We start from the raw sequence: 22833 nt of genomic DNA, 5'->3' as shown, positions 1-22833 counted from the left end.
GACTATGAGAACAGAAAACAGGTTCAAACAGACCTAAGAGGTCTGTATGATTTGCACCATGCCAGAAGATCAGACACAGATTTATAAGGCCTAAACCATTCACAGCTTCACACAGTATTTTGAAATCCATTTTCTGACTGACAGCAGCCAGCACAAGTACATGAGAACTGGAGTCATATGATCAATGGATGTAAACAATGAAGTGGCAAGTTTGTCATGTGTGTCGCTTGTTTATTCAAAAGTGCACAGGACCTTTACACAACTCAAAATTGTGTAAAGTAGAGCTCAATGAATACAGAATAATATTGACTTAAATACCATCTAAAGGTCATAACTACAACTACAGGACGGTACATGTAAATGAAAAAGGAATACACACAGTGCAGTAACACAAATGTTCTCATTAATTTTCCATCCATCCATCCATCCATCTTCTATACTGCTTTATACAGGGCTGCAGGGTCCGCAGTCCAATCACAGCTACCAGCTAGTGACGGCGAGGACAGAGCACAAACTGGACAGGTTCTCATTAATAACCAAGTAATAGTTTACAATCAAGACTAATACATAATTTTAGCAAACAGGCAATTCATCCAACTCCATGGAGCTCATGCTCATGTGGTACTGTGTCCACAGAGTAAGGGTTGTGGTGATAACAAAAAAATAGTTTGCTCAGTTAAGTACAGCCCACCAGTCAAATTGTCAGAAGAATCAGGAAGTTAAACAGATGTACTGTTGAAACAAGTTATTTTATGTTACAGGATTACAAGTAATCAAGACAACAAGAGCTAATTTGACGTAGATATTGAAAAAATAAATAGAATTAAATAGTTTGTTGAGCTATATGTCCATATGTTTCCACCACTGGATACATTGCAGCATCAACACTCACTTTTTATATCACTTAAACCTTCTGCTTCCATCCAAGCGCGTTCACACAGCAGATCCAGCAGCAGTGAAAGCCACGTGCTACTGCAAGGCCCAGATACCTAAAATATTCATAGTGTCCTTGTCGGAACACATTCATGCAGCTTCACTGAACAAATCTTTGTAAAATGAGGGGGATGCCAGAGTCTACAAGATGACTCATCCAAACGATGGCTACTGCCTTTGTGCTGGAATTAGAGGAAGGCAGCACCCAATCAGACAATCCTTAAACTTTGATTAAAAAAACATCTCAAAACAAAATATACATTTCACATGAGCATTTCATGTGTGATGCATCTATCACTACACATGTTATTTACAAGCACAGAAAGAAAAGAAACCACACTGACTAGAAGAATAGAAAACTGAGGAAAATATGAATATTACACACAATAAATTATGATATACAAATTCAGTTTTCCCTTTTTTAGTGACGCTCTGAATGTTACAAAATGCCAGATGTTAACACAGGTATACAATTTTCAATTGAAACAAGTTGACCATTGTCTTAAAAAGTAAAAATAAAGTGTGATTTTTAGCACTGGTGCTAATGTTGTGATATCCATTCCTTTTAAAATATGTGTGTAGCCCAGTGCAAAATATAAAAATACAGCACCTCAGCACCTAATGTGAATCAAGACTTCAAACAAAACCAAGACCAAATGACAGATTCGTCCCAAAAGGAGAATGAAATCATTTGTTAGGTTAATCTATGATGAGCCACGAATATCCAGAGATCAGCCGATACTTTGAGGCGTTATGATAAAAAACCGAAAGGGCTTGGAAGCTTGAAGATAGATCAATTTCTTCTTCCTGTCACAAAGTTAAACGGTTCGATAGTCTGCTGAGAACATAAGACATTTAAAAGGGGGAGGGTGTGCTCATTCTGGGATTTTTTTTTGAGAACTTTATTGATCAAAGAACAAAGAAGGAACAAACTGTTCAATCATAAATAACATCATGATGAAATTTGACAGAGAAGTCCTCACAATCATAATAAAGCTCTATAAGCTTTTTCAAACTTCTTTAAAAAGATTAACTAAAAAGGAATTAGAATAATATGTATACAGATATTTGTAAAAAAAATTCTAAAATGAAAAATGTTTAATATTTTTTGTCACTAATTTCAGAAAGTTAAACCCATTTATGATATCGGCTCATGAAAACTTGGACCCAGTACCCAGGAAATCTTTCATTTCTTGATGTTTTGATGATGATGGCTTACAGATAATGAAAACCCAAAGTTCAGCATCTCAGAAAATTAGAATATCTCATAAGACCAAAAAAAAAAAAAAAAAAAAAAAAATGTAAGGCTTCTGAAAAATATGTTAATTTCTAAATGTCCAATGCTGTAAGGTGGCACAGTGATTAGCATTCTTGTCTCACAACAAGGAGGTCCTGGGTTCAAGTACTAGTTGGGTTCCAAGGGACTTTCTGTGTGGAGTTTACATGTTCGTGTGTATGTGTGTGGGTATGCTGGCTTCCTCCCACGGTCCAAAAACATACATGTGAGGTTAAATGGTGGCCCTAAATTACCCCTTGGTGTGAGCATGTGCCTGTGCCTGTCTCTCTGTGTGTTGGCCCTGTGATGGCCTGGTGGCCTGTCTAGGGCGTGCCCTTCCCCACGAGGAACTGGGATTGTCTCCAGCAGCACCTCATGATCCTGAAAAGCACTGTCAAGCAGACAAAGTTTCCAGAACTCTAGCAGAGTTTTGAGGACTTTGGGACTGAATCATTGAAGAGAAATGGATGACATGCCGCAGCCAGTTAACCCAACTCTTTGCAGCTTCGTCCACTCTGAGCCACCATGGAAGCTCAGAGTTCCTCTAACAGCGCTAGATACCACTGGGACCTTACAACTCCACCTGCATCCTGCATCAGCTGAATACAGCTCCACCTACCTGGATGAGTAATATCTTAACACCACAGGACTCTGGATTTTTGTTGGTTGCTCATTTAGACATCCAGTGAAGTCCCCCCCCCCCCCCCCCCCCCCCCCCCCCCGCCCATACTCAAATGATCAGGCATTGAAGAAACTTAATTCATAATATTTTATTCTGCGGGCTTGGTGTTAAGTGCTGTGTTAACATTGTTTACACACACAACAACACTGCGGCTTCCGTAGCTCTCGTCACACTACTGCCGAGACATATAGACATAGATATCTAGATGTAGGTGTCTAGATACGCGTGGACGCATCTGCATATATGACATATCTCACGACACCGGGCTGTCGTGGAGGAGAGGTGTGAGCGGACTAAATATTGGTGAAACTAATGAGTTTTTGGACGATTAAAGCCGTTTTAGGAGCGGCTATATACATGCCCAATTGGCTAACAGTATATGGATGTGCGCCACTCGATATTGGATCTAACTTTCTCCCGAAGCACTATTTGGATCAGAAAAGCCTTCTGGGTGAGTATATTGTTGTACTTCATTCCATAAACAACGTGAAAACTGTTTAAACCGAACTTATCCTTTAAATCTGAGTTTCTCTATTAAATTAATTAACAACAGTTAAAGGATTCAAGGCCTTTTAATCCATGGCAGAGGGGATACATGGGCTACATTATAAATATGAACATACCAGTATACAGAAAATATTAAAAATATTTCTTGTTGCTGCCCCACAAGTTTCAAAGAAGTGTTTGTTTGAATGCAATGACACTTGCTTTCAGTTTTTCACTTTCTTTTTGAAAGACATGACTGACAGTCTTGTGCAAGTTCAAGAAGGAATGCATCGGTGTTTGCATGCTGCAACTAGCTGGACTTGTTTTGTTTAAAAGCTCCTTGGTAATATGACCCTCCATCAGTTGTTTGTTTTTGGTTTTTCTCTGTGCTTATGTTTCCTCTACAGTCCATGCAAATGTGTACTCAGCTACACAAAAAATAAAATAGAGGCAAAATATGATGCAGTTTTCGTACTTGGCACAAAGCCATACATTTTTCTTCATCATGAGCCTGCAATAACTTCTTTCACCTTGCCAGGAATGTCATCCACTCATGGTTGGAAGCACAATGTGTTGTGACAACAATACCAGCACAAGAGTTGTTATGAAGAGATTACTTTGTGTTAATAAAACTTAATCTGTGTTTATTGGACCTCTGGCTGCTATTTTCAACATGGCTTCCAACTCAGAGGTCACTAAGCATTCAGGGCCTTATAAATCATGATATATCAACAGGTGTCACTGAGTTACATCTGTTTTCATAATTTCCCATTCAGTACAACTTCACACATTGATTAATCGACACTCACAATGCAGACACTAAGACACGACCATGTTAGCACTGAGTCAAGTCTTATCCTTCCTAATCTAATTACTGACGTGCAGAGGTAGTATTAAGCTTCATTCAATCCCAGCAAATGAATGGGTTGTTCCCTCCCCTCTGTGACGTCGGTGGAGTAGTAGAGAGGGTTTATCTTGGATGTACCTTCTTAATGGACCGCGTATGACTTACGTATTGGTACCGGTTCCAACTTGCTGTCATGACTCATGAGTAGAACATGAACAATTGCAATGAAATCGGGCAGAGGTGGAGACTGAATGGGTGAATTATTTAGAAAGTCAGAGAATGTAAACCAGAAAAATTGGATATCTATTCTAATGTCACAAGCAAAGGACAAAGTAAAAATGCTGGCGGCACATTGGAGCAATGTCTGAAAGGACTCATGTTAGCCTTTTTGTCAATAAGTACCCAGCCTGCTGAGATGTCCCAAACAAGTGACTGAGTTGTACATTACTCTTTAGTAGTCCTGCTCTGCAGTATAGACTTTGAACCCAGTAAGTGTACTATATGTCATTTGATACAATGCTTATAATATCATCTTTCCATTTTTAGATTTTGCCCCTGATGTTTTCATTATTGAACTGCATTTTTTTAATATGCACAGACCATAGAAAATATAAAAAAAATGCATTAATTTTTTAATTAAGCATTACATTTTCTGTGGAGGGACTACAGTTTTTTTTTATTTAATATTAATTAATTATTGTCAGATTAATGCATTTAACATGGAATGTATCATTCTGTGTAAGTGTTCATCCATTACAGTGAAACCATTAAAAAAACTGAAAAACAACAGCTGTTGAAAACCTCATCAGTATATCATCTTAGTGCAAAAATACAGTGCCTGGTGAAGAGCTGTCACACAATCACAAGAATCAGTCTTTACTAAAAAATGCTCAACACTGAAACAATATACCACTTCACTTAACACTTGATATTATCACTCTTGGCAGATTAAGGACTTGAGGGACAAGGTGGGTACAGTCACAACAATTCTCATGTTGTCCTTTAATTTTTAAAGGGATTTCGTGTGTTGAGATGGGCCACAGCATATCCGTTGTATGACCCATGAGCTTGCCCCCTGTGAACCAGATTTTCCCTTGGATTTTGTCCCTTGGCCCTGCATCACTTGTTCGATCACTTGTGAAATCTGCCACTGCTGCCTTGGGTGTTACTGGGTCTGAAAGCCCTGGCTTTTCTTTCAGCTCTTGTGGGGCTTGTGTGTGTGTTCCTTGGGGTGTACGGTACTTGCAATGGGTTTGTGGTGGAAATCGGAAGGCAGTGCTTTCTGCCTCTTTCGTTTCCCTTTCCTCAAGACCACAATGCTTCTGTTGCTGGATATCAGTGGTGGTTAGCACCTTTGATTATCCAGTGACTTATCCGAACGAACGCTATCTGTGGACCCCAACTGAAGTAACCTACGCATGCATATCCATTGAATGTTCACATTCATGCTTCACATGATGAGAGGGTTTTTTTCAATATACGTAGTATACCTCACCAGAAAGAGCTGTGTCAGTCTTCACACCCGACACATTGCTGATGGCCACAGTTTGTGCACTTTCTGTTCCTCCTCTCTGCCAGACTACTTTCTATTGTTAGAACACCTACATATTTGGTGACCAGGGCAGTGCCATTCACACTCCCACTACACCACTGCACTCTACGCTGTTTGTGATTTTACTCCCCTCTTGTTGTGTTGTGATCTTTCAATCCCTTGTCCAGCTCCATTCACACTAGAATGACGAGGTTTTGTGTCTGTCAGCCTTGTCTAATCTAGTATATGTAAGTGTTTTTTGTACATTCTAGAATGTTCTCTGTCTTTCTGACCTGTCCTATTTTACACATTGTTGTCACAGTTGTCAGTTGTTGCTTTTGTTAGAAAAGATAAAAGACGCTAATGATAACCTTGGTTGTTCTGAGACATAAACTTCAGGAGACGTGAAACTGAAATGTCTTTTGAAAAAAATGTCCCATGTCGCCATTGGGGTGGGCAACAAACAGCTCACATGAGAATGTGTTGCACAGTTTCATAAGTTATATATTGGGGGTTATAATTATCTGCTATGAGTAAATTAAGGTGATGGAGTACAGTGGAAAAGTCAACGTCAAGTCAAGTCAAAGTCAGTCTCCAATAATTTTGTACTGATAGTGGCACAGATTTACCAAAAGTATCATATTTCGAGCTTTACTTTATGTCAGTATTTCAGCATATTGGCCAATTGGCACTTTAGAGCCATCTACGCTTGAGAACCTTTCAATGTGGAGATTCCATGTTCTCCTTGTGGGTTCCTCAGGAAGGTCAGCTGTAACCAGATTTAATGACTTATACCGGATAAACCACTACAGAAAAAAAGATGCACGGAAACGAACAGGTGCGCCAAAAATGTTCCTAAGCAACCCAGTCCATGGAGTGACTTTTTTTCCAAAAGTGTAAATATGACCAAGAAAGATTAGTTTTTATCCCACAGTGCGATTACTTTCTGTGCCTATTTTAGTCATTGGGATCACACTGTTTGATTTGTGGACAAAACAAAAAACTGAGACAAATCAGAGAGATCAGTGAAAGCTACCGAAATAAGTACCATGTACATTCACATCCATAAATTTTCATTACAACTTTATGAGGTGCTGCAACTGATGCCAGCTTGGGCCCACACTGACTGTATTACTACGTTATGGCTTCAATAGTGCTTTATTCAACTCAAGCTTGGTTGAAGCCAATTCCATCTAACTATGGATAAATAGGCAGGGTGAAACCTTGGACAAGAGTGACAGTGAGAGAGATCCATCCATCCATAGCCCTGTTTGTAATGTCAAAATCATGTTTTTGGACTGTGGGAGCAAATGAACAGACACGGAGAACATGCAAATTCCTCACAGAGAGGCCCCCAACAGGCCACTGATCTGGGAGGGACTCAAGAGAAGGACTGGTAACTGCTACCACTGTGCATCAGACCGTAATTATCACAATGGAGCAAATACATTCAACTTTTTAGTTTATCAAAAGTCTATTTTTGTATTAGTAAGGTCATTGGTGGCCTCCAGGTTAAAGAAGCAGACCTGGGACTGGACATTTACAAGTTTGAATCCCACAGCGGACAGGCTCCATGAGCCCAAATGCTGCTGGGGACTGAATCAGGAATGACAGGGATCTCAAGCATTCCACAGAAGATCCTTTTTCATTACTTTCGCTTTATTTGGTTTCTAATTTCCGCCCTGGCATGTATCACGGGCTGCAACTGCACAATTCCTGGAATACGTTTGATTAACCTGTTCTTCTGACTCTCTCACCATGACTCAATCACACTGTGTCTGCCACACAAGCTCACGCTCATCACGTTTATTAGACACGCCATGGCCACGCCCAGCGTGACGTCAGCAGCAGCGTGGCGCTCTCGCGGCTTTTTGTCGGTCGCGCGCCGCCCATTGGCAGCCTCCTCCTCCTCCGTCCACTAGTCAGAGCTGGTCCAGACTGACTGGAGAGAGGACGTGCCGATCCTACTCACTGAGAACAGCTCTCCTCCCCCCACAAGCCGTGCCTGTAGCCGCGTCTTTTTTCTTACCCGAACCAACCAACTCTGAATTCGCACTAAATATGTCTAATATCATCTGTTGTCAAACGCCTCAGGTAAGATGTTTTTTCGATGTCTTATTGGCAATTTTACAGTGCGGGAGATGCTGCCTGGTAGCTTTATCGAGTGATGAGGCGCCAACGTGTGTGGAAGCCATAAAATCAGTTGAAGTGGATGGTCGTGTATTTAACTCTCCCGTTATATTGATTATTTGGTTTACAGGGTGAATGGGCGCTATTGTGTTTGCTTAGCTCTAGTAGAGACCGCTGGAAATGTCTAGGCTGCTTTCTTGTCTTGACATTCCCGCGGACAATATCTAACCTCTGGGCCGTTTCCCTCGTCACATTACAACAAATCAACATCCATGCCGGCAGTGCACGGAACTCCTCTTTTTCCACTTTCGGATTGGACTCAGGCTGATGAGTGCGTCCACGTTGCGTCGGTAGTAAGTGAATAAGCCGGAATGACTAGTCTCATGGCTCCCGCTAAGCAGCAGGTTGTCTAGCTATGGGGCTAACAGGCGCTAGCTTCCGATCCATCTCTGCTTCGTTTCCTCAAATCTTCACTGTTGGGATGAGACGGTATTGTTTTCAAGCCGTGGCGGGAGCTGGGTGAAGCCGATTATATGCTTTTTAGATGGGTGTTTCTTGTGATCTCCTGACCTACTTTCTACTGACTGGGGGTGCACAGTCTCGATATGGCTTACTGGCACATAGCCAGACATAATGGTATCCGCTATGTATCTCTCACCAGAGGAGGCGACATGGAGAGGAACGACATGGCATTGCAGCGAATAGGCGTACATAAAATACCCTAACTGACTTACCAGCTGGGGGATGGTAGTGTGGGTACATGCTGTCCTCTACTAACCCCACATTAAGGTGACATATTTTCCATTGTTGGTCAAAGATGAATAGATGGGATACTGCTGTCCACTTTCTTTTTTTTTCCCCCCCATCTGTACATGATGATTTTATGCAGCCGATCCACAGCTATGTAGATTTCTTGAAGGCGCTTGAGCGTGTGGAGTCTCCTACATGGCTTAATTCCCTGGTGTTTGACCTACTGTACTGTTAATCCTAGTCTGAAGCCGACAACCACGTGGAAATTTTTCCGGTTCACACATTGTAGCCCGATCGAATAGAAATGACAATAGAAATAAATAAATAAAGATTCAAGAGCCTCTTTACGTCGTGTCCTTGGATTATCTCTGAAGGTTGTCATCGGATTGCTATGTAAAAAAAAAAAAAAAAATCCGAAAACGTTCCTTCATTAATTGGTATATTTCTTGCTTGACAGAGAGAAAGAGGTGTCGCCTTGATTTTCATTTTGTGGAGTATGTCTTATAAGGCTTCTGTGATATTATGTTCGTAGGGTGAATCTTTGTATATTTGTGGCGCTAGTGTCAGTGTCCTTCTTTACTGACCATTTTTAATTGTCACACCCTTCACAAGGTGTTGAATTTGAGCTGTAAATTTCCATCCAGCTAAACTGTGTAAAATACTCAGCAGTGCCTTTCTTCGCCACTGGAGGGGTGTCTACCAAGCATTGATTGTTCAGACCTGCTCATTTGTGCCAGTTTAATCAGATGGAAAATTGTGAGAGAGAATACATTCAGAGCCACACTCTGTGAAAAAGTTGTGAAGAGCCTCAGCCTTTGTCTATTAAGGCATTGTTCTCTCCTCTTTGTTCGCTGTTGTCAAGTGCATGCCCATACATCCACATTCACATTCCTTTCAGACTCCCTAGGCTTTTGTCAATACACGAAAGGAGTACTATTTCTACGTGGATCTAGATTCTGGACACATATGTTTTCTTATTGTCAATCCAGGCTTTATTAGAGATGACTGCTAACCATAGCCACAAATCATGTGATATGATTCATGTGTCCACTATCTATAGATTTTTTTTTTTTTTTTTTGCCTCGTTAATGTACAGGATGAAGTGGTATTTAATATGGATGGATGGTTGTGATGGCACACAGAGCATATCTGGGTCTAAAGGTGTGGTTTCCCAGACATTGCTTTTGGTTAATTGGAGAAAACGAGGGAATGAGGCAATGGGCCAGTGTGGTGGGCCCACTCATGAGGAGGAGTGGAGCATTTGAGCATCCACAAGAAGTCTTCTGCCAGATGTTGCATAATGTCTTGAAACTGGGTCAGTGTTCCCTCGGTCCTTACGCAGACAGGGTGAATTGAAGCTTTGTTGTATGTATTCTGGCATGTGGTATTGTGCTTGTGAGTTCAGCAGTAAAAATCCCTGGCACACTTCCTGCCTGTCTTGTCTTGGTAGTTTTTTATAATTTGTTAATTTCTTTATAACTGAAATCCAGTTCATCACATCTTATGTTCAATCTTTAACTTTTATATGTCTGCACGCTTTGGCCCATGTTCAAAAAGTTAATGGTTAAAAACTGAAACTGAAATTCCTTTTATTTTTTTATTCCCCAACAACTGTGCTTACAGTAAATCACTGTATTTGAGTAGTATTATGTTAGAATGCTGAATACATGGGGTGTTTTTTATTTGAAGAGTGAATATAATGTTGGATAGCAGTTTGACATTTCATAAGTGCAATTTAAACCCTTTAAAAATGTTGTTTACTGTGAAAGAGTGAACTCAGATAGCTGGTGTTATGATTTTGTTGTTCGGCCATGTATTTGACATAGTTTGTTTTGGTCATAAGATAATCTGTGGTAGAGGGTAACAGAAAGTGCATGCGGTCTTCAAAGAATACTTTCTCTGGATTCTTTCCGTGATAGAAATAAATAAACCAATTGAATAAACTTGAGCTAAAATCATTACCTTTAGCTTTGAACATGCTTGTCTATGCTTCTCTCAAACTACCTGATAGTGGACAGTCTTATTTTTTCACAAATTCTCAAAGACTAGTCTATAGTTACAGCTTGAAATGCATTTGCACCTGGTGTATCAAATCTGGGCAAGCATCCGTCACCAAGAGGAACACAGTCTTCAAAATCTTGTAATAAAATCTTTGTTGCCTTGTGGCTTAAAGTGTGGATACAATTACAGAGAATGGGACAGCTGCTGTGGCTTGTCTTGTTTCTAACCATGTGGGCGAATCATAAAACTGCTGGAGTAGCAGTGCCATTTATTTACTGAGCGCTGGTCCACACATGGGACCGTAGTGTTGTGGTCCTTCATGGGATAACACCAGGTTTGCTGATTTCATACTTTTGGAATTTGTGAAAATAAGTGAGATTTGTGATGTTGTAAGAGTGAATTTATGTCATAGTTGCTTTGTTCTGCAAAGTGTTCTTTTTTTTGGTGCAGAATACATTATCTGTAATAGGGGGACAACAGCTATAATATAGGCTTCATAGCATGAATAATTGTCCAATCACAAGTTCGTAGTTTAGTTATATAAGAAAACTAGACCCTCAACAAGTCCCACCCACAGGCTGGCTTTGGAAGACTACTACCAGTTGTTCCCTCCTGCATTTCCCTTATAGGTCAGTGCTTGAATGAAAGGCTTCCCAAAGGGAGGAGCCAGCTGAAGAGGCTTTTCACATAAGAGAGTTGAAGTGGCCTTACTTCAACAGTGAGTAGAGTTGGTGCTGGAGGCATGACATGGATTAGACTCTTGTTTGGCCTTGTGGAATATAGCAGCAGAAGCAGGTGTGGAGACTTAACGAGCTAAAAGAAGAGTGTTGTAAGTCAGCTCCACCAGTGACATGGGCATGGGTGATACTATTTCTTTTTCTTCTTCTGATTTTGCTCATCAGTTCCATCGGAATAATGCAGTTATAAATATAAAGACCTGTCTCTTTGAATTTTGTATTACGTTTACATATTTAACATACTGCAGTTAGTAACTGTTGGTGTGTGTCAGTACTCGGGCTAACATGTGCTAAAAGTAATCACAGTTAAAGTGTGTACTCAAATTAACATCTTGTTTTCCTTTTCTCCTTTTGTCTTTTTAGATTATGATGTCTGATCAAGACAGAATAAGTACAACTCTATAGCCAACGGGATCCCGAGGACTTGATTACAGTCGCTTCAAGCCTGATAGTTTGTCCGTGCGGCTGCTCCCCAACTCCCTTCCGATCACGCCACAGTAGTCAACTGGCATTTCTTCTGACAACTTCCCATCCTTTACCTGGGCGAAGAAGGCTTAGTTCCATTGTGACCTCTGTCTGCTTTGCCTGCTGCCAACATTTGATTCCACTTCTACAGCAATTTTGCTATCTTGGATTATACACTATTAGGTAAGTCTATGACTGATGCACAACATCTATTATAATACACTGTCCATCATATGCATAATCTCTTCTTTTGGTTATGAATGAACGTAAACTGTTTTCACAGTCGCAGTTGAAAACATGCTGGACAGTGAGCAGAAGATGTGTGATATTAATTCACTTGAAATTGCTGTCTTTTTTTTAGAAAAAATCAAACCTACTAAGATGATTCCAAACGGTTATTTGATCTTCGAGGATGAAAGTTTCCTTGATTCCACTGTGGCCAAAATGAATGCTCTGAGAAAGAGTGGTCAGTTCTGCGATGTTCGACTGCAGGTACAGACTTCTGAGATACATTTTCCACCAATCAGGGACAGACCTTCCAACTCTGACCAATCAATTCGATTGACTTTTTTTGTTTTATTTGCACAGGTTTGTGGGCATGAGCTGATGGCTCACCGTGCTGTTCTGGCTTGCTGCAGTCCCTACTTGTTTGAGATCTTCAGCAGTGATATCGAGCCTCATGGGGTCTCGCATGTCACTTTTGAGGACTTGGACCCAGAGGCTGTGGAGATCTTGCTCAACTATGCCTATACTGCACAGTCAGTAGCTTTCAACCTTTGGACAATGATCTGATCTGTAAAATTGTGTTGTGAACATGCCTGACGGTCTCTTTCTTTTATGTAATTCAGACTGAAAGCAGACAAGGAGTTAGTGAAGGAAGTTTACTCTGCAGCCAAAAGGTTCAAGATGGAGAGAGTGAAGCAGGTATGTTTTGAAACATTGTTCATTTTGTCCCACTGAACTTCAAAGTCTTGCTCAACAGTCAGGAGTGTTGTTATGGTTGACAAGGTTCATTCTTTTCCTTTCACTTCTCAGATTTGCGGTGACTATCTGCTGTCTAAAATGGATTCCCAGAATGCCATCTCCTTTCGAAACTTTGCAAGTTCCATGGGAGATGGCAGAGTTTTGGCCAAAGTCGATTTGTTCATCCAAGATCATCTGCTGGAAGTTTCTGAACAGGAGGACTTCCTTAAACTTCCCCGCCTTAAGGTATGTGCTAAAATTTCCTCGTCCATCATACTATCTTTAAATATCTCTGAAGTATTGATTGTATGAAAGCCAAAAATTGTACTTATCCAAATGAGTTTAAGACCTTAAGGAAAAACTGACAGCACGAAATGATTTGTGAGGACTGAAGCAAGTTATTGAGATTAAATAGCACACTGGATTAGTTTGTATTTTTACTTTACTGACTTGGCAGTGAGATTAAGCATACTTACCTAAGTATGAAGGCTTCTTCTAGCCCCTTTTAGATTTCCTTGCAGTTAAAGCCTGCTGAGAATGTATTTATGGCAGAGGACTTAAATCATAGTAATAGCAGTGGCGAGGGTTCAGCAGGTCACAGTGTGGAGTTGCTTCCACAGACTGACATACCCTCTGCACTGAAGTACCCTCTAAGGTTTCACAAGCATTGGATTATCTGTTTTCGTGCTGGGGTGAAATAAATTGCATGATCTGCTTGATTTGAGATTCTGTATAAGCTCAAAAAAGTGCTAACATGAGTAAAGTGCATGTTTCAGTCATCTGATAGCATTACATTCAAATCAACTCAAATTTTATGTACATTAATTAAAGTTTCCTAAATGTATGGCCTTTGCAGTTGAAGTTAACCTATTAAAGCCTTTGTTCTTTGGAGAAGCTTGTAGTTTGTATTTTTAAGGTGTTTTAATATGCAAAAGATCTTTTTAATTATTAATTTGCCTTCATTTGATTAAAAATATCAAGTAATTTAACTTTTCTTGACTTGTTTTGATGCCACATAATGACTCCGGCCTGCCAAATGGCAAAATAAGTATTTGTACAAAAACAAATTAATGACTCAAATGCCCCTGAAATACAGGCATATTAGTAATCAACCACTAAAAACAAGTTTGCCATGGAAGCATTAAATGCAATTCTATTCGTGCTGTGCTTGAATCTAACCATGGTTTTTACTCTTTGTGTTTACAGTTAGAAGTAATGCTAGAAGACAACCTGACCCTGCCCAGCAACGGCAGACTTTACTCCAAGGTGCTCAACTGGGTGCAGCGAAGCCTGTGGGAGAATGGAGACCAACTGGAACGATTGATGGAGGAGGTCAGTACCAGGGCATGGATTCTGAACTCCTAGGCCAATCTTCATTCTCATGACACCCCTTCCCCACCCTCTAACTCCTCCTGTTTTTGACATTAAGAAGTCGCTAAGGGGGTTGAAGTAGAAATGGCATGCCATTGTCATGCTTCTGTGTCAGGATTGTACTTTTTTTTTTCCTCTGTGTTGAAGTTTTTGCAGTAAGAAACTCTGTACCCCTGACCCATACTACAAATTAGAGGTGAGCCAACATGAGCTTCTGTTTGCGCTCGTTTTTGTTTCCACTGCTCTCTTTGGGTATGTGATTGGTTTACTTGAGCCCCATCAGAGCACTACAGTGGTCCTCTTCTCTGAAACAGAAAACACTGAGGGTTCTCAAAGGTCTGACTCTTGATTCTGCTTTCTCATTGCCGCTTTGCTATTTGAACAGGTGCATATTTGTCGCTCCAGCACTAACAGGCACCCCTCCCCATTGATTTATCTCTCCTGTAGGTTTATTAGCAGCAGCAGGAGACCAGACTGAGGAGCCAGGACTGAGCCACCAGGGTAATGAGTCAGAGAAAAGAGAGGAGAGGAGCACTACTGCCTCTCAGCAGCCCCCCTTTGCAGCCAACCAACACTGTGCCCCCATCTGTCTTTGCCACTCATAAACATAAACATCATATTTGCATTCACCAAAGTTCATTGCTCCCAAAAATTAAGAGATCGAGTTAAATTCCTTGTTGCAGCATAAAGTACAATCTCATACATGCCCACCTAACTATTTGCACACCCAGCAATTTATCAGATTAGACATCTGATTGAATTTGTATTTGCTGGGAGTAGCTTACTATCCAGACACTTTGGTGTCCTGTCGCTCTTTTGCTGGGAGCCACAACAAAAATCAATGCATTTTCTCAACGTGTTTGATTAGATTTAATCTAATTTATAACAACATAGATATATATACTCGCATCACCCACTCAGACAAATTTGTGGTAATTTACTTGAGACTAGCTGTCCCAAACAACCAATTGGGTTTTTTTTTCCCCCTTATGCAGCAGTCCAAGAATCGCAGAGACTTACCAGTTTGCGATTTTCCAATCCTACAATTTAGGAATGACATTTTTACTTACTACATTTTATTTGATAGTTTATTGAATGGTGAAGAAACCAGGAGGAGAAACATGGTGCCAATGTATCTTGCTGGATGCAGTCCATTACGTGATGACTTTTCAAGCCTTAGCTGGTTGTTGGTATAACAGCATTGCTGTTGTCATCTGGATCTGACTGCCACCACGATGACCAGCTTCTTCAGCTAGAGGACTGTTTCCAAGCAGCAGCAGCAGCAGCAGCAGAGAAGACAAGGGGGCCAAACGCAGCTCCACCTCCTCTTCATTCTTCACAGAAGATCTTTCCAGATGCAGCCTCTCAATTTTCAACAGCTCCCTCTTTTCACTGAAGCAAATTAAGGAGACTCTCGGCGGATTCTGCCTTTTTGGGCTCAAATGCTTAACCCACTCTACGCAGCAGCGGCGGTTGCAGGAGCAGCATGCGTCTTTTGAAGGAAGCTGTCCATATTATTCAAGAGGAGATCCAGGCCTTCGTCCCCTCCCCCTCTTCCTCTTCACAGCACTGCCTCCCCCTTCCTCCCCTCCTCCTCTTCCCCATTATGCTGGGGCTCTGTGTGTTGCCATGGAGACAGCCACATGGGTGTGTTGTTGCTGTTTGTCTTTCAGGTGCAAACGCTGTACTACTCACCTGACCATAAGCTGGTGGATGGAGGGCTGGTGATTGAGGGGCACAATGAGGTGTTTGGTGGCGAGGAAGACCACCTTCAGTTTGTGCAGGTACTCAGCAGCTTGTGCCTGGCTTCATTTGTAGCTTCTCTTTTCTTCATTTTTTTTTTTTTTTTGGTCCTTTAGACTGAGCCTGGCCTTGCATAGAAATCCAGAATCTCACAGCCTGGCTAGACTTCCATGAAGTGCATCCGCCTCTTTCAATACCATAACGTAACCACACTATGAAGACTCATGTCGGGTGGTTAGCAAGACATGGGTTATTTGCCTGACATTGCTGTTGAGTGTACGTTAACCCTCTCGTTTTGAGTTAAACTTCTCCAGCCACGTGGGCAGTGATGCTGCCTCTGCTTTTTTTGCCTCCGTTTTGAGCTGTGACTGAATTGTGTGCCGTCAGATCTGATCGCATCTCAGTCTCTGACCACAGTTTGCGGTGCTGTGTTTTTGGCTTTGTACGGCGTGACATGTCAGTACATGTTTGAACAAGATGAGAGTTCATTGTGTCGTGTGCCCACTAGATCAGTTGGATTGCCACATAGGTTGAGATTTATTTGGTTGCTGTTGGCCATCGGTGGGCCTGTGGTGCAAGCTTGGCTCCTGCAGCTGCGCTATGCTCTTGCAGAAGAAACCTGTACGCGAGAGCACCCAGCGACAGATGAGCTGCAGCTCTTCAGGGAGCCTATCGCCCTCCAACCAAGCAGCAAATGCCCCAAAGCACACTGCCAGGAGGGAATGGAAGTACATCGCCTCTGAAAAGACCACAAGTAAGTGATAAGAAGGTGCTGAAAAAAAAAATCTTTTCAGGGTGTCATGGGAAGTAGAACTAATTGGATATTAACCATGGATATGGCCACTATCCATTTTTTTTTAGTTTAAGGGTGACATATGTAGTTTCATTTTAATGTTTCGACAATTTTATCCCATGTGACCAACAACGTCTAATTTTAACTCCAGACAACACCTACCTGTGTCTGGCTGTCCTGGACGGTGTGCTGTGTGTGATCTTCCTGCATGGACGCAGCAGCCCCCAGACCTCTCCCTCTGCTACACCTTGTCTGATGAAGAGCCTCAGCTTCGAGGCCCAGCCAGAAGAGCTTGAAGAGCAGCCGCTGTCACCCATGCACTACGCTCGCTCTGGCTTGGGCACTGCAGCCCTGAATGGGAGGCTCATTGCAGCAGGTTAGCATCAAGCAGGACTATAACGGATACATGTTAATGGATACATGTTGATTTCTGTAATCTAATCCTGAGCCTTCGAATCTTGTAGGTGGCTACAACAGAGAGGAGTGTCTGAGGACTGTGGAGTGTTACAACCCCAATGAGGACCACTGGACCTTCATTGCACCCATGCGGACTCCAAGGGCTCGTTTCCAGATGGCTGTGCTTATGGTGAACTTGACTAGTCAGATTTATTCACTCTGCATTAAACGAACACTCAGAATTTTAGAATTTGCGTAATCCAGCACTTGTTTGAACAGGTCTTCCTGTTTAAATAGTTGGTTGTAAAAATTCTGTTCTTTTAAGCAGGACGTGATACTTTCAAATTTGCATGAAAATGAAAATAATTTGCTAGTGATGTTGCATTGACAGATATTTGTTGGTTTAAGACTGTTGTTACAGAAAGAAGGCACTCAGTAAATCCATAAATATAAGTGTTTATACATTTTTGAGTTTGAAGCAAGGTTTTCCTGTTTTCTTTTTTTAAATTTTCTTGTTTTCTACCCTCGTCAGGGTCAGCTGTACGTGATTGGAGGTTCGAATGGTCATTCTGACGAGCTGAGCTGTGGAGAGATGTACGATCCACACGCTGATGAGTGGGTTCAAGTGCCAGAGCTGAGGACCAACCGCTGCAACGCAGGTCAGTCCGTCCACCCTTTGCAATGGAAGCCAGCACTTGATGGACAAATGTAATAATCGTCTCATGAAAGAGTTGGCTTACTCAGTCTCGCCATCTTTATTTTTCAGGTGTCTGCTCCTTGAACAACAAACTCTACGTTGTGGGAGGGTCGGACCCCTGTGGGCAGAAGGGCCTGAAGAACTGTGATGCTTTTGACCCTGTGACCAAAACCTGGGCCAACTGTGCCTCCCTAAACATCAGTATGTGTCCAGTTTAAAATGACTATAAACACAGTGTTCGCAGCCTGAAAGGAATCACAAAAGCTTTATTTGTTACTTGAATTGTTTTCAGGGAGGCACCAGGCAGCAGTGTGCGAGTTGGATGGCTTCATGTACGTGATTGGAGGGGCGGAGCTGTGGAACTGCCTGAACACTGTGGAGCGCTACAACCCTGAAAACAACACCTGGACTCTCATTGCCCCCATGAATGTGGCTCGCAGAGGCGCCGCGGTAACTGTCCATGCAGGTGAGTCCAGAGGAAGGTTCGGTGTGTTGATGAGTTCAAATTGCTGATTTGCAGAATGTGACGTCAACGTTATTTACGTCACCGTCTGTCTCTCACTGTTTTGCAGGAAAACTGTTTGTTGTTGGCGGTTTCGATGGATCCCACGCTCTCCGCTGCGTGGAGGTCTACGACCCCGCCCGCAACGAGTGGCGAATGCTGGGCAGCATGACATCATCACGGAGCAACGCGGGCGTGGCCATGCTGGACGGTACCATCTACGCAGTGGGCGGCTTCGACGGCAATGAGTTTCTGAACACCGTGGAGGTCTACAACCCCGAGACAGACGAGTGGAACGACTGCAGCAAGGCCTCCCCCCTCTCCGACTGAGGCTGAAGACGGGGGAGGGCGCAGGAGGGAGCGTGGGAAGGGTGTTGGGGAGTTTCACAGTGCTTCACCATTTTCCAAACTAACAGGCTTAGTGACGTAATCGTGTTTCGTGATGTTCTGTGTGTGTATGAGCGGATACGTGTGGGTGGGGACTGGGCTACGACGGGCTGAGGGGTCTTCAGTGAAGACTGGCTTATCTTTGGAGGGGTGGGTAGGGACGAGTTGCCCAAAGCAACATGACGCCTTTGCATATTGCATACAATTTTTCCCCCCCCCCCCCGTGCTGTACATATTTTGTTTCTTCTTTCTTTTTTTGTCATATGCCAACATTTACGACACATTTAGTGCTTTTCATTTAGAGTTTTGAAGTTTGTCATTTGAAGGGGTTTCTAGCGTTGACTGTAAATAAAGGACGGACTAACGTCGCCCATAGCGTTCTGAAATCTTGTTTTGCTTCCAGCAGGACGTCTCCATATTGAACACTTGAAACCAGGTGTAAATGAGATCGATCAAACCTGTCACGTGACCGCATCACGTGGACAGAGGAGGCGCTGCGATAGGGTGATTTATGCAAAACTTTAACTCGTAAAATAAAATCACACACGACTTATATGAAATCGGTGTCTGGTCAAGCCGGCATGGTTGTGAAAACTAGTGACAGAGACCAAAACGTGTTTTGAAACCAGGCTTTAATATGTTCATTTGCACTCTCAAATTTGGCATTTTTGACTGGGTTCCGATGGGACTCGGGTTCATTTTTGAAACCAAATTCATCCCTCCCTTCCTCCTTCCCGCTGGAATTTCCCTGGAATTGCAGCTTTTCTGCACTTCCACACTGACTTCACTTTTTACCACAGGAGGTTGGCGCCTGGTTTCTAGATGAGCTGCCACTACTGGTCACTGGAATAGTGGCAATATGAAGTGCTGATAATTAAAATGTTTAAGGATATTTCTGAGGTGGAAATTTCTTTTGCTCACAAATTTAAGGTCAATGGATTAAAGCCTTACTCAGTGTTAGAGTTGATTCATGGCGTTTTCTTTTTCACACACTGGATTGCTTATTGAATCCTAAACGATGGCCTTTTTTATATTTTTATACACTGCTGGTTTACCAGCAAAAAGAAAAGTAGTAGCAGAAAGCTTAAGTCAATGAATATAACCAGTGCCAGATTTAGGTTTTTTTTGTTTTGTTTTATTTTTTGGTGCACAAATCACACACGCACAACCATGCTTCTGCTAACCAAACTTTTATTGTGATTTAACTACTTGATGTATGTAGAAATGCAGTTTTCTGAAGATCCTTTTTTTTGTGTGTGTTTTAAAGTGTCAGGCATTGGCAGACTGGAAGGAATGTAGAGCAAGATAATTATCACATTTGTTACATTTCTTTTGATTATTAAATCATTTAAATCTGACTTGTGTTCTGTGTTCTCTGTGGGAGCGTTCAGTAAGTTACACTGGGAAATAAAGTCATACTTAGTATTTGATAAAAGTTCAGATTGCAGTAATGGTAGGTCATCAGTAGCTAAAATGATCGATCTTTCTCATTTGACCCTTGACACACACTTGGTTTTTGTAGTCGTTGTATTCAAATAGACTAACATGTGCCCCATGAATCATATTTATGAACTGTAAACAGATGCAGCACACTACTGAGATAAAAGCCACAAAGATGCAAAGAAGCCTTACGAAAAGGAGGCCAGCAAGTATCACGCAGGAAATGCCACAACAAAAAATGCAAAGGCCACAGTGGGTGTGTAGTGTGCAGCAGTCGCAAGAACAGGCAGTTTCAACACGCTGACCAACAGTGCTGAATTCTGAAAGCATATTATTCACAATCATCAAAAAACACAGTTTTACCTGCATTTCAATAAAGTCTCCCATGATCAAAATAGTCCGCCAGAAAATACCGTCCCCTAGAAACAAGCCTCTCAACACCTGTTGAAACGATCTCAACTCTAAGTCTCTCCAGATTTAACCCCAAAATGCTCAACCTCAACTTTCAGTCTTGTTCAAACCTCATTCAGGGTGACTTGAATTATAAAGAGAAGTAAAAGCTTATGTCCAGGCACATTTCAGGAAGAGCAGAACCAGGCCAAACGACACTCAAAATCATTCACCGCCAACTCATGCTGACTCTGCTGCGGCAGTGAAGTCAGCTCTGCATGCTGGCCGCTGCTAAGCTTTCATTACCACCATTTTCCTCAGGGACTTCCCACTAATCCAGAGTTGTTTTTTCTCTCTCTCTCTCCGTGCTCCTCTAAGTGTCTTTTCGAGCAGATTAAACTAAGCTGGTTAACAGACCTCACCAGGAAGGGAGGTCGACAGTCACTAAGGGCTCTGCTAGTGTTGAATGGACGGGCAGACTAAGCAGGCTGCATCTGCATGACCTCAGGTACCAGTGACTGTCTGCCCACACTCATTCACAAGTTAGACTCGAATAATCTCCGCTGACACACCTGACAGGAGCCACTTCAAAATAAATTAATCATAATAGCACTTATGAGCCCCACTGTGGTGTAGTGGTTCGTTGTCTCATCTGTATATTCAGCTTGTATGACTGTTCAAGGAGCACGTGAAAATTCAGAGCTCCTTCGAGTTGACAAGGGAAGCACTTGGAGGAAAAATGCAGATCTTGATCTTATGTCTCTGTAGTGGTTAAACCAGCCCTTCCTGTGAGGGAGCATGCTGAGCTTAAAGAACAAAAGTGAAAACATTTATTGAAGCTCGAGAATGAACGGAACAGTTGGTAGTCACGCCAGAACACAACAATTATTTTTTCAGTTGGAATCCTTAAAAAACTACTTTGGTGGAGTTCTAGCTTTAACAAAATGGTAAGAGAAATAGTTTGCTGGTTTCTTTTTAGCTTTAAGTACATGTGTCTGTGCAGTCTCGTGTCAGGTCCCCTGTGATTGGCAAGGGACAAAAACCTGTATAAACAAACAAAGAAACAATCAAACAAACAAAAAAAAAAACACCCAAAAAAACAACCTAGAGATATGCTTTAAACATTTTGGACTTCCTGTTCACGTGCACAAATAACCAACATAGCCTGAATTTAAATGAAATGGGTCCATTTCATCTTCGGGGGGAATGAAGGACACCAGGATTAAAAGCTGCTTCACATTACTTGATTATTAGAAGAAAGGATTCCTGGTGATCAAAGTAACAACTTCTGTTTTTAGAAGGCAGATGGCAAATGAAAAAAAAAAAAATCTAAATTTAATAATGGAAACAATGAATATTCAGTGCTCACTTCCATATAGTCTTTGATAAGTTTCACTGTAAGCACAGGAGTTACATCTGCAACAGAAAGTTGGCATCTGGATACAACAACAAAGCTGCATGTGCACAAGACAGGAAGTTGTGCTCATGCTGGGTGTTGGATATCTGTCACTTGGGGGACGTCTGATGCCTCAATCTGTCTGTGTCACACCAGCAGCAGGTGTAGGTTCATCCTGTCTGCTGGCGTCACCTGCGTTTAATCTCTTTAATCACACACACACACACACACAATCAGGCCATCCAACATAGCACACAGAGCAGCTTCTCCTGATAACCGGAAGATCCATGGAGGCCAAACAAATACTTTATTCCTGAAACTTTTGATTGCACTTGAACTCAGAAAATCTGAAAACTTTACTTCAACAGTTTTCAACTGTACTGTCAGTGTTTCCAGTTGCTGATATGATGAATGTGGATATAAAAAAAAGGCTGGTGAGAGAATATTCCTGAAAATTCCACAATCATTTGACTTAACCCAATCTTGACTGAACAGCATGAAAATTAGTGAATTAGCAAGACAGTTTCTGATGCCATCAGTGAAACCCTATCTTGAGGATTTAATAAACCTGCAGTGACATTGTGTAACATGTTTCTGACTGCAGCAGACTGGGGAAAAAAAGAAATGTGACTTACTGTAAGCTGAATTTAGATCATTAAATACCTGTGACAAACCTGAAATTGGTGTTAAAGACTTTGCCACAAATATTGGATATACTGAGAGGTGTCACTGAAGTTTTGTTTCAATGAAGGAAAAAAAATCATCTGCATGTGTTTAGAAAGTCTGAGCTTCATTTTCCACCTTGAGGTTTTTGTCAGGAACATTTTTGATTAAAGAAAAAACAAACATGAGGATAGCGATTGTCTAAAAGGGTCTGAGCTGATTGGATCGACTCCTTGGAGTCTTTCTGGTGTTTT

At 41.8% G+C, this 22833-nt stretch overlaps 1 protein-coding gene across 2 annotated transcripts; it reads left to right on the top strand.

Annotated features, from left to right (window-relative positions):
* The first annotated feature begins 7671 nt into the window (after positions 1-7671).
* ivns1abpa (influenza virus NS1A binding protein a) lies at positions 7672-20048 on the top strand. Of its 2 annotated transcripts, none has more exons than XM_030082886.1 (15): positions 7672-7849; positions 11737-12021; positions 12200-12330; positions 12427-12596; positions 12687-12762; positions 12874-13047; positions 14008-14133; positions 15846-15956; positions 16528-16669; positions 16860-17084; positions 17173-17294; positions 17637-17763; positions 17871-18002; positions 18094-18267; positions 18374-20048. In XM_030082886.1, exons 3-15 carry the CDS (start codon positions 12220-12222, stop codon positions 18631-18633), a joined length of 1950 nt encoding a protein of 649 aa, XP_029938746.1. In that variant the 5' UTR covers positions 7672-7849; positions 11737-12021; positions 12200-12219; the 3' UTR covers positions 18634-20048. The 2 variants fall into 2 exon arrangements, with proteins under 2 accessions (XP_029938746.1, XP_029938747.1); XM_030082887.1 differs by lacking the exon at positions 7672-7849 and adding an exon at positions 11357-11465.
* The last annotated feature ends 2785 nt before the right edge of the window (positions 20049-22833 follow it).

Source organism: Salarias fasciatus, chromosome 23 (assembly GCF_902148845.1).
Source record: "Salarias fasciatus chromosome 23, fSalaFa1.1, whole genome shotgun sequence".
In the NCBI taxonomy this organism is placed as follows: Eukaryota; Metazoa; Chordata; class Actinopteri; order Blenniiformes; family Blenniidae; genus Salarias; species Salarias fasciatus.
The sequence above is the reverse complement of the archived record's forward strand: the minus strand, read 5'-3'. Positions and strand labels throughout refer to the sequence as shown.